This window comes from Argentina anserina, chromosome 5 (assembly GCF_933775445.1).
Source record: "Argentina anserina chromosome 5, drPotAnse1.1, whole genome shotgun sequence".
NCBI classification, from domain to species: Eukaryota; Viridiplantae; Streptophyta; class Magnoliopsida; order Rosales; family Rosaceae; genus Argentina; species Argentina anserina.
Genome location: NC_065876.1, coordinates 27722041 through 27738836, shown reverse-complemented (window position 1 = coordinate 27738836; position 16796 = coordinate 27722041). Strand labels below are relative to the sequence as shown.

Genomic DNA, 16796 nt, shown 5'->3' with positions numbered 1-16796 from the left:
CCTCCGTCCCGTCCCGTTCCTACGAATTTCGGGTCGGGATTTCTGTTTTTTATGCCCACCCCTAGTTCTAGCTTATTTTACTTGAGACCGACTTGGTGCAGGTGTGAGCCTGTAGCTTCTGGAAGTGTTACCATTCTATCATGGATACTATGGACATAAGAGATGCATATCACTTCAAGGGTCTCAGTTTTTAATTATATTCAAAACTGAAAGCACGTCCGTCTTTTTACTTAATTCAATCCTTTACCTAATGATGAATTTTATAATTTTTTTATATTTCTATAGCGCGAGTTTAAAACTGAGGAATCGCTAAAAAGCATTTTTGAAAAAGGAAAGATCACAATTGGAGGGAAGCAGATGCATATCTCTAAACTAGATGGTAAGATGGTGGCTCTCTACTTCTCATTCTCCACAAACTGTCAATGCATAGAATTCACTTCAAGACTTGTGGGAATTTTTGGGAAGCTAAAAGCTCTTCTCTGAGCTTTGAGATTCTGGTGCTATCATTTGATGATACAAAAGAAATATTCAAGCTAGATTTTAAGAATATACCTTAGTTTTTGTAGCTACTGCACTCACCATGACCTTCAGCTCTATATTTGTGTGGATTTCAGCTTTCAACAAGTCTTAATATTTGGTATTTCAACTTATTTTGGCCAAGTGATTCTTGCCTTTGGAAAAAAAAAAAGATGCATAATAGACGGCAATTCTCGAAGTTGAATTAGGCTGTCCCCTGAAAATTTTGAACTGACTCTTGTAGTTTAATCATGTATGCGAACACCATAAAATGGACAGGGCAAAATGAATTAGTAATTATAAACTGAAGAATGAACAATTCTTACAGGATATTACAAACTATATCTCAACTTTATTTTCAAGCACCAAGAGCCATGTAGGAAAATGATGAAACAGAGCCTGCAAATGCAGGTGGTTTTCCTCTTGAAGCTATCTATTCCCCTTATATTTTACTTGGGGTTGTGACTGACAAAATTTACAGTGTAGAGTGAGGCTACTCACTAACACTCTGCCTTAATATACAATGAAGCTTCTCTATCAGCCAACTAAATCATTGATGTGTCTGGTATGCAAGCAGCCATTGTGTTCTTATATCTGCTAAGATCAAATAATTTAATGCACCTATGTTTGGATAAAACTATGATTCGGGTACATACAGGTACAACACATTTGCAGGACAGTGGTCAGACATGAAGAACCAAAAAAACCCATCAACCAAGCACCTTCCGGAGTTCCTCAACCAACAATGACCGGCTTGATGGCTCAACCTGCATTAGATTTTGATCATTAGCTCCAGGTCGCCAGAGATGCATGCAAAGATGTGTAAGAAAAGAATAAACTTGATGAATTACCTTGCCTAGAAGGGCAGCAAGACCTTGGGGTAGGGCTTGCAAATCAGAAGCTGAGTTGCCAATGGTTGCCAATTGAAGCAAAACCTTCTGGACCCGCAACTCTTTTAGCTTACCCTCATAATTCGTTTGATCATCCTTCCATCTAAAGAAAGTTTCATCATCTTTCCAAGCATCTTCTCTGCCTCTTGAAATGTCAGAACTCAAAAACCAGTTCTTAATCAAATCCATTGCAGACTTATGTGACAGCTGTTCACCAGCAGCATCTCGCACTATCTTGATGAGTGACTCATCAGCAATTCTCCGACGCAATCTCTTGTAGAAGAATGATCGAGAGCTTGTCCATTCCAAAACTCCTCTAATTACCCCTTTTGCAGCCATCCTCAGAGAAGTATCATGAAGTTCTGCAAATTTGGTAGCTATCTGAGTGTAGACGGGCAAGAGCTGTTTTTCTCGGGATCGTATCTGAAACTGCAAGGATTCAACCTTCTCATTTTTCCCACAGCTCCTGGCTTCCTGAAGCTGAGCCTTTAGTTGGATCAGCTGCTGGTCAAGCCTGCCCATGCACTCCAGCAATTCCTTGTTCCTAAACTTGATCTCAATCATCCCCTCCGGCTCAAGTACATTTCCTCTAGCTGTTTGATCAGCATACATTTCAATATGGTCTGGATTTATCCGGCTATCAACGACCACCCATGCTCCACCACGGAGCTCACCCATCATTGGGATGAATACAAAAACGGGTTGTTTGTAAGTCCTAAGGTTCTCCACAATGGTCGATCCAGCTTGAAGAATCCCTTCGAAAAGGTCTCTCTGTCCACCAGAAAAGCCTCTCCAGTTGGCAAGAATGAATAGTGGGAGCCCTTCTCTGTTGAAATCTAATAATGCTTGGGCAGTCTTGGCAGCAGAATCAGGAAACCATACTTGTCCAGCCTGAGGAACAAACCTCTCATGGGAATCAAGCTGGCCTGGATCAGCAGGAATAATTTGCATCACCGTCTGTGTCTCAACAGCAACAATTCCCACAGGGATTCCTCCAAGTTTTGCCCTACCAGTAACCACCGTCCTTGCCCAGCCTTCTAGCGTCTCAATGAAGCTGTCTTTATCAAATATACCCCCCATCCAGTGCCCATTACCATTTAGAGCACCAGAAATTGCAGCACGAGGATCACATGAATTCTCCGGGCAATACTCCACAGGCCTTTCAGGAGGATCCAAGGGAACTGACATGGGGAGGGGGCCATCAACATAGGGAGGAACATAGCTCAGCCACTTTAGAATAGCAGATATTCCTTCAAGATCATCCGCTACAGTTAGATGGACAACCCCATTAGTTCCCATAATTTTAGGTCCTCCAAGTTGCATATGGGAGCTGTACACCTCCCGGCCAAGTAGTTTGTTTAATGCAGAGAAACCAGTTAAAATGATGGGCTGATCAAGTCTCTGTACGCACCGCATCCCAAGCCTTGCAAGATAAGCACCTATCCCTACAGTTCTGCCAGTTACATATGTTAACGTAAAGGTTTCCTTATATGCCCTTGAATATGCACCAGCGATTGCCCCACTTCCAGTCAAGCTCTCAACCCCCAACCCATCTTCCTTTCCAACAATGGTATCTATCACCCATCTGGTTTCACCACTTGGTAGGTTTAACTCATGCGCTATTACAGAAGATCCAATCCGACCATAATCCTCAGAGGTTAAATACACATATTGAAAACCACGTTCAGGGCTTGATTCATCAGACCAGCCCACTTTAAAACAGGATTTTACTTCTTCAGCAACCCCAATACGGGCACCTGAGTTTGCTGCCAAGTATATCAGAGGCAATTTCTCAGCACAGGCAAGCTCAGTTACTGCAAAGAAGAAAGCATCCTCTCTTGGGCCAAAAGATCCAGCTTTGTAGGTCACATCATTTGCAACAACCAATATCCTCCTTCCAGAAGGGAACTCAGGGGTAGACATCTCCATAAACCAAGCTATCATACCAACATCATTGAGTCCAGGTGGACGCTCTACAGTAACAAGAGGACTGCCCCAGCTGCCTTTTTGATCAGCGAATTTGAGCTCTGTTACCTTGAGAATTTTACCCTTCAGTTTGTTAACACTTGGTGACTGAGATGCCCATGACTGTTCCAAGGCCGTCTCAAATGCCTATAAAATATGCAACTCAAGTTAGTTTTTACATATTTATAAATTGCAAAAAAGTGAAAAACATAAAATTATCTATTGTAAAAGAAAACTTAATCTATCAGTATCTCACCAGTGGAAAATCATAGCAGTAAGTGGTGTTGGTTCTCCTGGCCAACAAACGCTTTCGGTCTATAATTCCCAAAGGCTGATATTGCGCATTCACTGGTACACCATGCAGGGGACCCTTCACAGAGACTGAATGGTATACCACTCTCTGTTTGCTAGTATCTTCTTGCTCCCGATATATCTGAATATCATGTTAACCAAAAGTTCAATGATGCCTCATAATTCATATACACATTATGGACAATAAATCCTCAATATATTTGCTTTGATACTGACATTGCAAACGTATTATTCAACTTAAAATATGATCCTTAATTAAACAATGGAACTAGATCATGGTTATTTTCTCTTGCCTTTTCCTTTTCAAGGAGAAACAAATAACATAAATAAGTTGTGAACAATACTGTAAAAGACCAATCTGTTATTGTCAATTCTTATCAGACGACACATTATGAATTTAGCGAAACCTACGTTTAACCTATGAAACCAACCAAAGAACTTTTAACTTGAAAATTTAAGCATATTCTTTGAAAAAAAAAGGATGTGACATATACATAAACTTACATGTACAGTGCAGGTATGACCAGTCGCATTTGTCACAACAACCCTCCAAGCAGTGTTTGCCTGTCCAGAGGACGAAATCCACAGCTTCACTTCCCACTCACAAACACCCAACCTATGCATCCTTACACCAACTAATGAGTGGATTTCGCGTGCCAATTCTTCCAAGATGGCCTCCACCACAGTTTCTTCTTCTCGAGCATCTAAATCAACTCTCCTGCACAATTATACCAATACGAAATTTTAGAAAGTTTGCTGTCTTATATTGGACGGAAATAAATTGGGTAGGGAAAAGGCAATATTTACTTGTGATAAGGCAGCAGATCATTAATTTGTTGCTCGCGTAAGATATAAAGATACATATGGGTGTGGTCAGACTTGACAGTGGCATTATGTGCATTCAGTTCCAACTCTTCCATTGCTGTTGATAAGGATCTCAAGATGCTCCTCGAAGTAAAAGATAAAGCCAATTGGTTACTAGCTGTTGTGATGTCTAGCCGTTGAAATCCAGAGAACCCTTCATTTGATGTGGGCTGCCTTACAAGTGTTCTGAGGAACATCCTTTGTATTGGTAGTGGCTTGTCTACAATGCTGTACAAGTGCCATTGACGGTCACGGGATGGGGTATACTGGATATTCTCATAGCCCTTGAGCTTGTCCTGCATCAGAAGATATGTTGAGTTAATTCATATCAAGGTTTAATGTGGAAACATTTCATTACTCTTAACATAAGAGCTGGGCAAAAACCAGGAAAATACTAACCAATTCAAGATAAATAGATAGAGGAGGTTCTAGGTGACGCAATAAGGGTTCTTCTTCAAAATAGAGCTTCTCTGATGACCAGTGGAAGGAGTGCCTCATAGGGGCCCGCCCTTCATCCCTTTGTATGATACAACTAATAACCGTGACACCTGCACCATGTAGACTGGAAGCTACTCCTTGCTCTTTAAGTATTTTGGCTAACTTCTTAATTCTTTCTTGAGCCTGATCCTCGTCGCCACTAGCAAACATCAGCAGACAGTGTTAAGAAGAATTTTTTTTTTTTTAATATGTAGTTCTAACAAATTAAGTACCTAACTGTAGTTCATAATTCTTTCCAAGTCACTAAGTTATGTACCAATCAAAATAAAACCCCAGCATTGCAGATTAAGTATACGCCCACATGAAAACACACTCCCAATTTTCATTACATACTAACTGTAGTTGCAAACTTGAAGGCTAAAAAAGGGCTGGTAAAGTACCTATCCTGAAGTAGACTCATCTGATTGTTGATGCCAACCAAAGCAATATGCATCATATTACCAAAGCAATTTGGTTCAGTAGATCCATTTGGAGTTGCTTCATGAAGGTTATGTGACATTTCCTTCAGTGCACTACTAATAATTGCTGGAAGAAAATGAAGAGATTTTAATATAACCATGACTCCCCATTTCCTCTCCTCGTGCTTCTGAAGGACTGTTTTATCAACTGATTCATCGTCAGTCTCATGTTTCCTCTCAACGGGTTCTTCTGAGAACTCCCATGAAGCTATTAGACCTGACCTGTGCCACTGCATCCTGACACTCCCCTTTACAAGGTAGGGCTGATGACCAATAAAATGTTAAACAAAGAAATTGGCCATTAAAAAAAATAGAAAAATAAAAAAATTAGATTGTTGAGCCACAGTACCTGGTATAAACGGCGTACATAACTCTCAACAACTCGCCTCTGAAGGGTGTGATCACCATGATCAAACAGACCTACAAGGGCATCTTCAACTGCCAAAGGTGCACTCACAAGATCCTCCATTCGTTCATTTATGGCACTTTTCCTCTTCGGAGTATCCATGGTTTCACCATCCTCAGTAAACATCTCCAACTCAGAAAGACTTCTGGCAATGCTAGAACGAAGTTCACTCAACTTGGTTTGCTCCATCAGCTGACTCGCTTTTAGTGCCAACTGTAAATTTTTAAGATGAAATTAGGACTCAAAAAATTGAAGGATTTTAGTCCCAAGAAAAGTGATGACCATTGATTACTGATGATATATATGACGATTAGATTTAAAACTTTTTTTAAAAGAATGATTTAAGAACTTAAATAACAAGAGGAACAATTTGGATATTAAAAACTATTAATTTAAGAGATTTGGTTAAATTGGTGGAATAGCCAACCTGAGAATAATTTGTATGGTTAAGAGAAGAAAACCGAATTAGCTTCTCTCTGTATGCAGCAGGGTTGGGGTACACCAGTTGTTCCATGAGTCGTAGAATCAACTTATTTTTATTCCTCACACCCTGAAAGCACATTATACACAATACTGTAACAACTAATGTCAATTGAATAAAACCAGGGAAAGGCAAGCAAACCAAGCATACTGTGTATTCGGTACCTGATGAGAGAGCACAATTTCCACAACCTTTAAAAGATCTTTCTTATATTGAAGTCGAAGGCGCTCAATTACATCAGCCTGGAGTCAATGAATATTAGAATATTAGTAAAGCATCAAACTTAAAAGTTTACAAATTTACATCATTAATATAATAATATCTATGTGGAGACATCCTCTCAAGCCTCTATGAAAACTGGTTTCAGTAAAGGTGGAAAGTCAAATACCAAGCTTATCAGTACTCAATAAATTTATTTACTATTACTTGATGAAGTTTATATAAAACAGAGTAGCAAAAACAAAAGAAAATAATAATAATAAAGACATAAATGGCTTCATAATCGCAAACAATATTGTTTTCATGGTGAAAGTCGAACCTGAATGTTGTCGCTGAATAATTCCTCAACAGACAGATACTCTTCAAAGAGGGATTGAACAATAACTTGGGCATGGCTTTCTCTTCCACCTTCATAAGACTTCACAAGGCTCATCAAAGGTTCAACAAGCCTTTCTTGGGCTCCTTTTTCTTTATCTGGACAGGAGGATAGATGGGCCTGCACATACATAAGACCATACTCTTGTGAAAAAGATGGAAAAGGAAAAGAGGAACTAAACTACAGAGTTTGGATACAGAACTCACCTCAAGAACGCCTCGTAACAATTTAGCAGGGAAATCGACATTCTGAGAGCTAGAAATCAGCTCAAAGTCCTTAAAATTTGATTCCAGCTGTAAAGTAAAAGGAAAGGACATATGAGTTTGGACATATGAGGTGAAGACTAATGGAGAATAAATCAGAGTAAAAACCACCCAAGTTCTACTTACTTCATTTTTGAGATTCTTGGGTAGACGGGTTGCCAAAACAGCCAAGCATTCTTGCCATTGAAGGAAAGGGAGTTCAGGACTATCTAAGCAATTGAGCAAGTTTTGCACCACCTGAGATCGATGGCAAACTCATCAATAAGGCAGGTTTAAGAAAAATGTCATGATCAATCAAATGATAGCATAGACTGGAAAAAGCCCCATTCAAAAAGATCTTTAAACAAAATATTTTATGTTGAAAGAGAACTCACTTCATCAATGTTATGCTCATAACCAGCAAGAATCATTCGGGCTGCGTTTAAGCTTGCAGCACATCTCTGATGAACTTTACCAGAAATTGCAGTCGGAAGCCCCAAGATGGGGAAGCTTCCATGAAAAGGTTCTGCCTTTCTTACAGCCGAAGGATCATCTAAATCAAGCTTTGCAATAAGTTCACCAGCCTATGCAGAGAACATAATTTATTACTTCCACTAAGATAAGAATGTGTTCTTGTTCTTTTAATTTTTTTTCACTTATTTGCACAAGTAATACAATATTAACCTGCATTGCTTGGCCTTCAGACAATTGAAAGTGGATAACTCCAGAAGCGGGTGAAAGTAAAGGCATACACATCTTCATAACCTCAACTTCCGCATATGGTGTATCACCATCTATATGACTATCATCACCAACCAAGAATCTCAACAGCTTGCATGGTGTCTCTGCTATTAACTTGGATGGATCATGATCGTTCTAGATTCAACAAAGGTCAAGTACTCAGCATATGTAATGTCTGCGCAAGCAAGTGAGATAAGACAAGAAGAGAAATGGAGGAACCTGAAGCAAGCACGTCCTTCCATCAATAAGTAGGCGAGTTCCAGCTGCTTCTTCCTCGGCATATATAATGTGACTGTTTCCATCCAACTGTAACAACATACATGTAAGTAATAATTAACTACAGCAACTGACAGGCAATTATACAGAATTTACCAGGTGCTGGTGCAAATGATATTGGAGATGCAGCAAATTGTAAAAATATAATAGCATGCAGACAGACATTGACATGATTAAGCTGATAGAGGACATATTTTAAAAGGTGCCAAAATCTATATTCCAACATTTGACTAACTTCTTTAATCAAAATGACAGAATACTTGCATAATACGTAGTCCCACAAAAAATATGTAATACACTATGAGCAAGAGTAGAATCAATTTTGGAGCTACAACATGAAAATATAAAGACAATAGTTATACTTGCCTGCATCAGTAATCCTCCATCACGTAAAGTATGTATCTCTGCTTCAACCTCTGACTCATTCATCCGTAATCTATAGTTCCCAGGACCTCCTCTCACCATGTCAATCTAGAATAGTTGATTTTTTATTATATATAACTAATGATTCTACCAACAAAAAACCTCCTAAAGGTCCTACTAATTAAACATCCTTAGAACAAAGCGACATCATAGGAAAAAAATACCGTGTATTTGCTTCCCTCAATGTTCAAAGACACTTGTGAATGGACAAATGATATATGCTGCAATCAGGATCATAATTGACAAAACTTAATTAGAAAAGACACATAAATTATGTACATAGATAGGAAGTTTTTGAAATCATACCTTAGGTGGGATTTGCCCCTTCTCAAGATAGCCAATATAATCTGAAACCATCGCCGCACTACTAGCAGATGCTTTCTGCACATAACATAGTGAAAACCATAAGGAACACACTCTGCAAATGGGATAACAAGATACACAACAAAAAATAATAACAGGACTTACAAAAAGAGTCCCTCCAATTACAGACAGATACCAAGGAGGCCTTTCTGTTCTGACTCGCATAGCAATTCTACTATCCAACCAGCCAGTGTGGATTTTATTTTCTCTGTAATCTGAAGCCTACATAACATGTATAAACTCATTAGCCATTTTGTAAGAATATTATGTCTTTTACATTATATATCTCATTAAATAGGTATTAATTCTTTCAGAGGTACTGTGAAGCTTACATGTAAAAGATCTATTGAATAATCCACATTTGTTCGAATTTCTCCTCGAATTTGAATTTCCTTTAGCCCAAGAACCATATTTGCAATAGCTAACGCTCGAGACTCTCCAAATGCAAAAACATGTCCTGGAGAGCAAACATATAATTTGAAATATGTGGGCATCAGAGACTAACAACTGACTTTTACAAACCACAATTGAAGTGTTTGTGAAATAAGTGTTAGGTGTTACTATTAATATCCATATATAACTTGAATAAAGAGCCAAGACAATCGCATAGAAGAATAATCTAAACCAAGAATTTATCCACTGCTGGAATGGTCTTAAAAGGCAAAACATTGGCCAAGTAGATTGAATTCTATGCGTTGAGCTTTTCAGACTGTATGGTCCTACATTTTATAGATTGTCTTATAGCTATACTGAATAGGACATATAGTTAAAAACAGTAGCAGTATACTCACCAAACTGAGAATCTGAGAACTCATGTATCCCTCCTCCAGACTGCAAGTCAAAAAAAAAAACTGTCAGAATATTTCTGAAATTTACATCTTCCTTCTTTCCTTTTATTTTCTGTGGAAATGCAATTTTATCAACTTCCAAGATTTTACCTTAACAGAAAAGTATGCCCAAACATTTGGCTTGCTTTTAAAACTCAGCTCCTGCATATAGTAGTTAAACTCAGTATACACCCCTCATACCATGATGGGCAAGAAAGAAAAGCTGAAACTCATGATAACAAACCTGAACTTTCCCACTCGTAGGTTTAAAGCCATCATCTGGATCCTCACTTGTTACACGCACGGCAACACAATGGCCTTTTGGCCTAGTAGATTCTGCCTTGTCAAAGTCAAATGGGGTGGCAACAACCGATGTCTTTCTCCAAGCATCATATCCACTACCATGTTCCATTCCATAGAACCGCCTTATCTCTAATCAAATGAATAAATGAAAAAATAAACTTGACCAAATTAAAAGCGACCCAAAAACAGAAATAGATATTAAGTGAGAAAAGAAATCCAGAAATTTAGATCATACCAGGAATTTGCCAGAGAGGAATGCCCATCCCAACTGCAACTTGGGCTGCTGGCAAATTTATTTCTGCTATCCACTCAGTGACTGGGTGCTCCACCTACATTAAATTAAATCTACATATTTAGCACTCTTGAAATCAAATGTCTAGGGAAAACAATGCAAGAATAGAAGCTAACTCAGTTTCCCCATGTATAGGCATAAGTAGAAGCAATGCAAAAATTCTTGAGATCCTACTGATCATATAATTTTTCAATCCTTTTCTAAGAGGTTGCATTAAGACTGATACTTTGGTTAGCAAGAAAAAAGTATACTTTCTTTCTATGTTCACTTGAATCACACAATACATTTTTCACTGTATGATTCAATGACCAAAACAAATTTAAGACTGTATATCACGAAAACTGCAAACTACAGTGACACTGGAGCTAAAAATAAGGCTTGAATTGAGATAACAAACCTGCAACCGAGGGTTCAACTCTAAGAAATAGTACTCGCCAGTGTCCATACTGTACAAATACTCGACAGTAGCTGCGCCAACATAATTAACACATTTAGCCAGCCTTCGAGCCGACTGCTCCAACTTTTTTATCGTCGCTGGTGGAGCTACAGTTATTGGACCCTCCTCAATAATCTACAGACCATAAAACCAGAACAGCTTTATTCTTCATAAGAAAATAACTTCAATAGTTACAGTTCACTGATGAAACAAGATAGAGAAAACTTTAACATTCAAAAGAGGAGTACCCAAAGTCTAGTTAGACTAAATTATGGACTTCTGAAACACATCATGTCATGTTTACTAGGTCACAGAAAAATTACCTTCTGGTGCCGCCTTTGAACACTGCAATCACGGCTGTGCAAAGCTGCAACATTTCCATGCTGATCACATAGTAACTGGACTTCTAAATGCCGGCTCTGAGAGAAAAAATTAATGATCAGTTAAATTGGCAATACATGAGCTGAGTCCAACAATCATGCTAATCTATATTAAAAAGTAATAGATGATCTAACCTGGGATGCTACTTTCATTATGAATATGGGAGATCCAGGAACTTCACCCTGGACTTGCTTGAACAATGCCCTAACTTCATCATCATTATGGACCTAGATAGGTAAAAACATTAGATCCAGCAACTTTCTCAAAAAGGCAGGACAAAAGTTCAATCAATGCCCTTAGCAAGTAGGATAAGGTAATGAAACTCCTTTCAGGCTTAGTGAATGCGTTAATGCATATAATAGAATACAACTTTGGTCAAGTAAATAATACAAGTTCAGAAGAAAAGGGCAACATCATGCATAAAGCACACCTTCCGTATGCCTTTACCACCACCACCCCAGGATGCCTTAATCATAGCCGGATATCCAACAACCTGACAGCTTGCAATCGCTTCCTCTGTTGTGTAAACACATGCTTCCCTATATATTTCATCTGGGATACTAATCAGACAGCTATCTGAAGGAATTTTCACCTGGAAATCAGATATTAACAATATTATATGTGCCACAAAGAGGAACCAAAGGAAAACAGGGCACAAAATTCAGCGAAGATGCATACATGTGATCCACTCCATGGAAGGGTGGGCACGTCAGCAGCTTGAGCAATTAATGATGAACCGATTTTATCTCCTAATGCTGCCATAGATACAGCTGGTGGCCCGAGAAATATGATGCCCTTTGCTGTCAATGCATCTGGAAGCTCAGGGATCTCAGATGCATGGCCCCAACCAGGCCAAACTGCATCAACGTGTGTTATCTCTGCCATCTGGGTAGTAAAGAACAATGAATTCATATGAATCACTAATGAATTCTACATAAACTCAAGAAATGTCTCAGAACTACACAAGTAAAGTAAAACAGCATCTCATATTACGTAATAATTTATAATGCACATTTATTACCCATTGAGGTGGTATGCAGTGAGACTACTTTGGTAACTACCAATGCTCTCAGTTTGAGATGTTCGGTTGATAATACACCAATATATTGGGATATACAGTGTTACATGACAATGGCAAAATGATGAAGCATGGTTTACGGAATTAGCTCCATTTGCTTCACATTTGGTAGCCAATGAAACAAAGATCTACATTATGTACAGGGATTGCAATCATATCAAGGGAAGAAGTATCTGCTGTAGAGGTCGGAAAAGTGAACTCTACATTTTCCCGAGTGACAGATACAACAAGAGATATAGCTCACAAGTATAGAAACACAACTCCCATCACCATCTACTACGAAATCTGGGAATAATGGCCGATCAATAGCCTCATCAGTTGAAAATTCTATCACCTAAATTATTAAGACATTTTTATATTATCTTCATTATTATAGATGTTCATAGACAAACAAAAAAATGTAAAATAAAACTACTCTAACTACTTTCAGCTAGATGAACCATGGATTCATTGACATTTCTGCTTTCTAGTTACAGTTTGATACAAATAAAAGAGATTACAAGGAAACACATGAATGTAAGAGTTAAGAGCTTAGAGTACACACCTCTACAATGAGTTGCACATTGGCATAGTTATTATTGTTAGTTCCACCAGGAACTTCCACAAACTGATCAGCAATTCTGATGTGTTCTGCATTGATTCTCATGTCTTCTGGAGTGGCCATGGCAACCAACAAGACAGCCTTTTCTGTGCCAAATGTTTCATAAGCCCATGTCCTCACACTACGTATAAACTTAACTGCTGCCATTCCATTGTTTGCTATTAAAATGCTATGGATTGGCTTCTTCCCACCAAGGGCATAGCAGAACTCCTCAACTGCAGGTGCCGCAGCAGGAGACCTGATTGATAGTCCCCCATTTACATAACCATTAGTACGAGGAATACTAACAGTTGAAATCAATCTTCTTTGAGCTTCCGACATCCTGCAGGGACATAAATGATGTTATCAACCGCGCCAAATTAACTTCAACGAACAAATACGATGAAAATCATACAGTTCAGTAACCAAATAAGCTGTCCAGAAATTATTGATTGACTGAAGTTTCTATAATTCTGAACTGAACCCTTCTGAATTGTATTGCTATATTTCTTTTCTGTTTTCCATCAAACACAAAAGCAATCAACTTCGCAATCCTAAATGCCAGATAGTAGCAAATTGAAATACCAACCTGGTAATACTCAGACTGCCCTTCGACACTTGCACTAACTCTATGCCATTCTGAACTCTAAAATCATCTGTAATGCTACACTAACCGAACCTTAGGCAATTCAAACACGTCCTAAAGGTACAGGCTTTGGGTGCAGAGTGGCAGAAACATCAACCTCAATAGAAAAAAGACACTACCAATAAGGAAAGAAACAAGTGACACTTTGTTCAACCACAAACTCCATAAAGGTGCAAACTTCTTCCAAATCCACACCAAACACAACAAAAAACACAAACTTTCTGATTTTTTAATACCAATCTCAACTACAACTGAACTACTTCCTAACTACTTATCACCATCATAAAAATAATCACAATTCAGAAATAAAATAAAAAATAGCAATTACAGAAACAATTAAGCAAACAGCTTTAAAGGGTTAGAGCAAATGGGTGGCAGACCTTGATGAAGAAAATGAAGCAGGAGCTCCAACCCTGATCGAAACAGCTTCAAATTGGTATCTGGGTAGCAAGCATTACCATGAAGCAAGAGAACCCAGAATGCGTAGGAGTGAACGTGAGACAATGGTGATCATAGAAAAGAGAGAGAGTGAGAGATATACAGAGGAAAGAATTCTAGACCCAACAGTTGAGTTTTTAAATGGATTGAAGAGAGAGGTAGGTGCGGGTTGTGGGTTTGTGTTTGCCAAAGTGTTTTAATAAGAGTTGCACGTGGTATCTGCCTCTGCCACACCCATCTTCCTTTGTTACTAGTAACTCCCCAGCTACCCCCTCCCCTTCTGTCTCTATGTTTCTTTCTTTCTCTCTCTAAAACCAATCAAAGATGAAGGGAAGTGGGTCTCTCTATGTTCTTCTCTCTCTACCCCTCAAATGGATTTCCCTCGAGTTTTGTTTTGAATCCCCAATTTGGGTCACCAGGGCACACATCATGATTCATGAATGAATGAGGGGAATTTGTTGTTTGCACTTGCTGTGTGCCTTGACTGTGTGGTGGCCTGGTGGGTGGTCAGGTTAACCAACCCTTCCTCCCTTCTGTCTTCGTATACAGTTGTTTGTATGCTTAATATTGCTTTTTTTTTTTTCTTTTTGCAAAATAGAAGTCAAAAAAATAGGGTAGAACAAGCGATTTTCTCAAAGGCTTTTCAGGGTAACAGACTAATCTGTTGTACCGAGTGTTTCGATTTTTCAACGTTGAAAACGTGCTGGAAGTTGATTAACCATTTAGTTCTATATCACTTTGGTTTCGATTTAAGAAAAAATGAAATGGGGTGTAGTTTGCTGCTCTACGCAAGTTGTAACTAAAATCAAAACTTAAGTTACTAAAAAGATGAAAGAATAAGTTTGGATTTCAAAATACAAAATTCAAAATTCAGTTTCATTTTGCAAATTGTGTAACGTTAAGTATTAATTAACTATCCTAACTCACGCGTTGACAAGTTATAAATCAAGTATAAAACTCTGAAAACCTCTGTACTGCCGTAACCAATTAGATGGGACAAGAAAACAAGATATACAAACGTATTCCTTAATGAAGGTTATTTGTATCTTCAAGAAGTGGAAATGTGTGTGTATTTTAAAGACTGAAAAAAAATCATACTCTGATTAAGGGGATCTTTCCAATAAGAACCATCTTGTTAAGGACTAATTGAGGACTATTTTGATTCACCAAGTTTTCGATCTCATATTTAGATCTCTATAATTTAGTTTGTATATATATATGAGTAGATAATTCTTGCAAAATTTCATTAAAATGAAAAATCGTTAAGACGTTTATAAATGTGATTTACTTATTATGAACTTGAACGGTTCATACTTGACAGTGTTGGTTCGTTCAGTAATTTAACATACTTTGTTTGATACATTAACGATCATTAAATTAACTGAAAATTTATACATCTAATCTACTCATATGTACCTAATATCTAAAAAGTTGAGATGAAAAAATGTGATTGAAAAATAGGTCTAAGTAACAATTAATTAGAAAGTCTTCAAGTTGTCCTCAACAAGTTAGTCCTCATTAGAAACTCTCTTCTCTGATTAAAGGCTCCGAACAATAAAAGTACAAAGTCGATCAAGAGAAACCAGAACGTAGTACATATATAGCTCGCCAAATTTGCAATGGAGCTCTAAGACAGAGAAGACTATCCTCTTTACGCAAAAAAAAAAAAAAAAGTGATCACCGCAATTTGGATCAACGCACACAGACGATATTCTACTGATGCAACATTGAAGCCATTAAAATAAAATGAAGCTCCTAACTTAAAATGCGTCTCATTACGGGAAAGTATGTTTGCACATCTAATGCACATTACCCCAGAGATCTCACAAGGTGTACGTTTTGATGAGAAGAGGGCTAAATAGACGACGACAACTGAAGAAGAAGGAGGATATGGTATCGGCCGGAGTTGAAGAAAATCAGGAAGGAGGTGTGACTTGTGAGAACCTTGACAAGAAAAGAGGTTGACGACGATAGAGATATTTAAGTTAGATAATACGATCCTATGGCAATTTCCATACCGGTAAGAATGCATGTACGAGTAATAAACAACAATAAAAAATGGTTCGGTTTCACCGGAAGATGGGTGCTTCGGTGCAAATTCTGGCATCAATTGGCATTCGGCAGATTTGGTCAGCTCCAGCTTTTCAGTGGAGGTCACTAGTCGAACCTAAACTTTACTACCCACATAAAAAGTTTTCCTGTTACATTAACATAAAATATGTTGCAAAAACAAATGACATTTAAAATAGTTGGTTCTTTTTTTTTTTTGGAAGAAAGCTAATTGGTTCTTATTGGCGGTGAACTGAATGAAGTTATTCATTTTCATATAAAAATATTTAAAACAAAAAAGCAAAAATACGACGCTTTTTATGTAATGTATTATGTGCTTTGCAATGGATAGACATTTAAACAAGAAGGTATAAAGAATGCACATACCACTCATGAACGTTATGCATTCATTAAAAAAGAAGAAACATATGACCGAGTCATGTAATAATGATTGACAGACAAGAGATGTAGTAGACTTCTCAGAGAATAATGTTGGCATAACCTTGAGTGAATGAGTGATGGTGTTGGCCGGCTATGGTTGGGGGCTTGGTCTATCTGTGCTATACTTGCTCTTTATCTATCTTTCCTTCCCTGCTATATATATACTAGCAAATCTTCCCGCAAACGTTGTAAATCATAGATAAACTTCAAATAAAAACCAATTAAAATAGATATTTCCTCTGACTTTTTATATATGTGGTTTTAGATTTTGATTTTTGTTTCAATATATAAGTCG

General features: G+C 37.9%; 1 protein-coding gene across 2 annotated transcripts; it reads right to left on the bottom strand.

The window, feature by feature from the left end:
- Positions 1 to 783: 783 nt before the first annotated feature.
- LOC126796384 (acetyl-CoA carboxylase 1-like) lies at positions 784 to 14491 on the bottom strand. Of its 2 annotated transcripts, XM_050523205.1 has the most exons (32): positions 13954 to 14489; positions 12892 to 13270; positions 11948 to 12154; positions 11700 to 11861; positions 11404 to 11496; positions 11212 to 11307; positions 10850 to 11023; positions 10396 to 10489; positions 10102 to 10289; positions 9969 to 10019; positions 9822 to 9861; positions 9363 to 9487; positions 9136 to 9252; positions 8974 to 9048; positions 8832 to 8888; positions 8611 to 8715; positions 8188 to 8274; positions 7912 to 8103; positions 7623 to 7811; positions 7375 to 7485; positions 7192 to 7278; positions 6929 to 7105; positions 6555 to 6632; positions 6337 to 6459; positions 5853 to 6122; positions 5426 to 5766; positions 4947 to 5184; positions 4491 to 4843; positions 4188 to 4401; positions 3628 to 3804; positions 1368 to 3518; positions 784 to 1283 (listed from the first exon to the last, which is right to left on the bottom strand). In XM_050523205.1, the coding sequence occupies exons 2-32, from the start codon at positions 13267 to 13269 to the stop codon at positions 1227 to 1229; spliced, it is 6807 nt and encodes a 2268-aa protein (XP_050379162.1). In that variant the 5' UTR covers position 13270; positions 13954 to 14489; the 3' UTR covers positions 784 to 1226. The 2 variants fall into 2 exon arrangements, with proteins under 2 accessions (XP_050379162.1, XP_050379161.1); XM_050523204.1 differs by having other exon boundaries at positions 784 to 3518; positions 13954 to 14491.
- Positions 14492 to 16796: the final 2305 nt, after the last annotated feature.

Bases quoted from the DNA above. Each gene is read 5' to 3' on its own strand.
- LOC126796384 (XM_050523204.1), bottom strand. From the start codon at position 13,269: ATGTCGGAAGCTCAAAGAAGATTGATTTCAACTGTTAGTATTCCTCGT. The intron at 8,275-8,610 runs GCAAGTATAACT...ATGTTGTTACAG, and splicing joins ATGGAGGATTACTGATGCAG to TTGGATGGAAACAGTCACAT. The intron at 7,279-7,374 runs GTAAGTAGAACT...TTTACTTTACAG, and splicing joins CCAAGAATCTCAAAAATGAA to CTGGAATCAAATTTTAAGGA.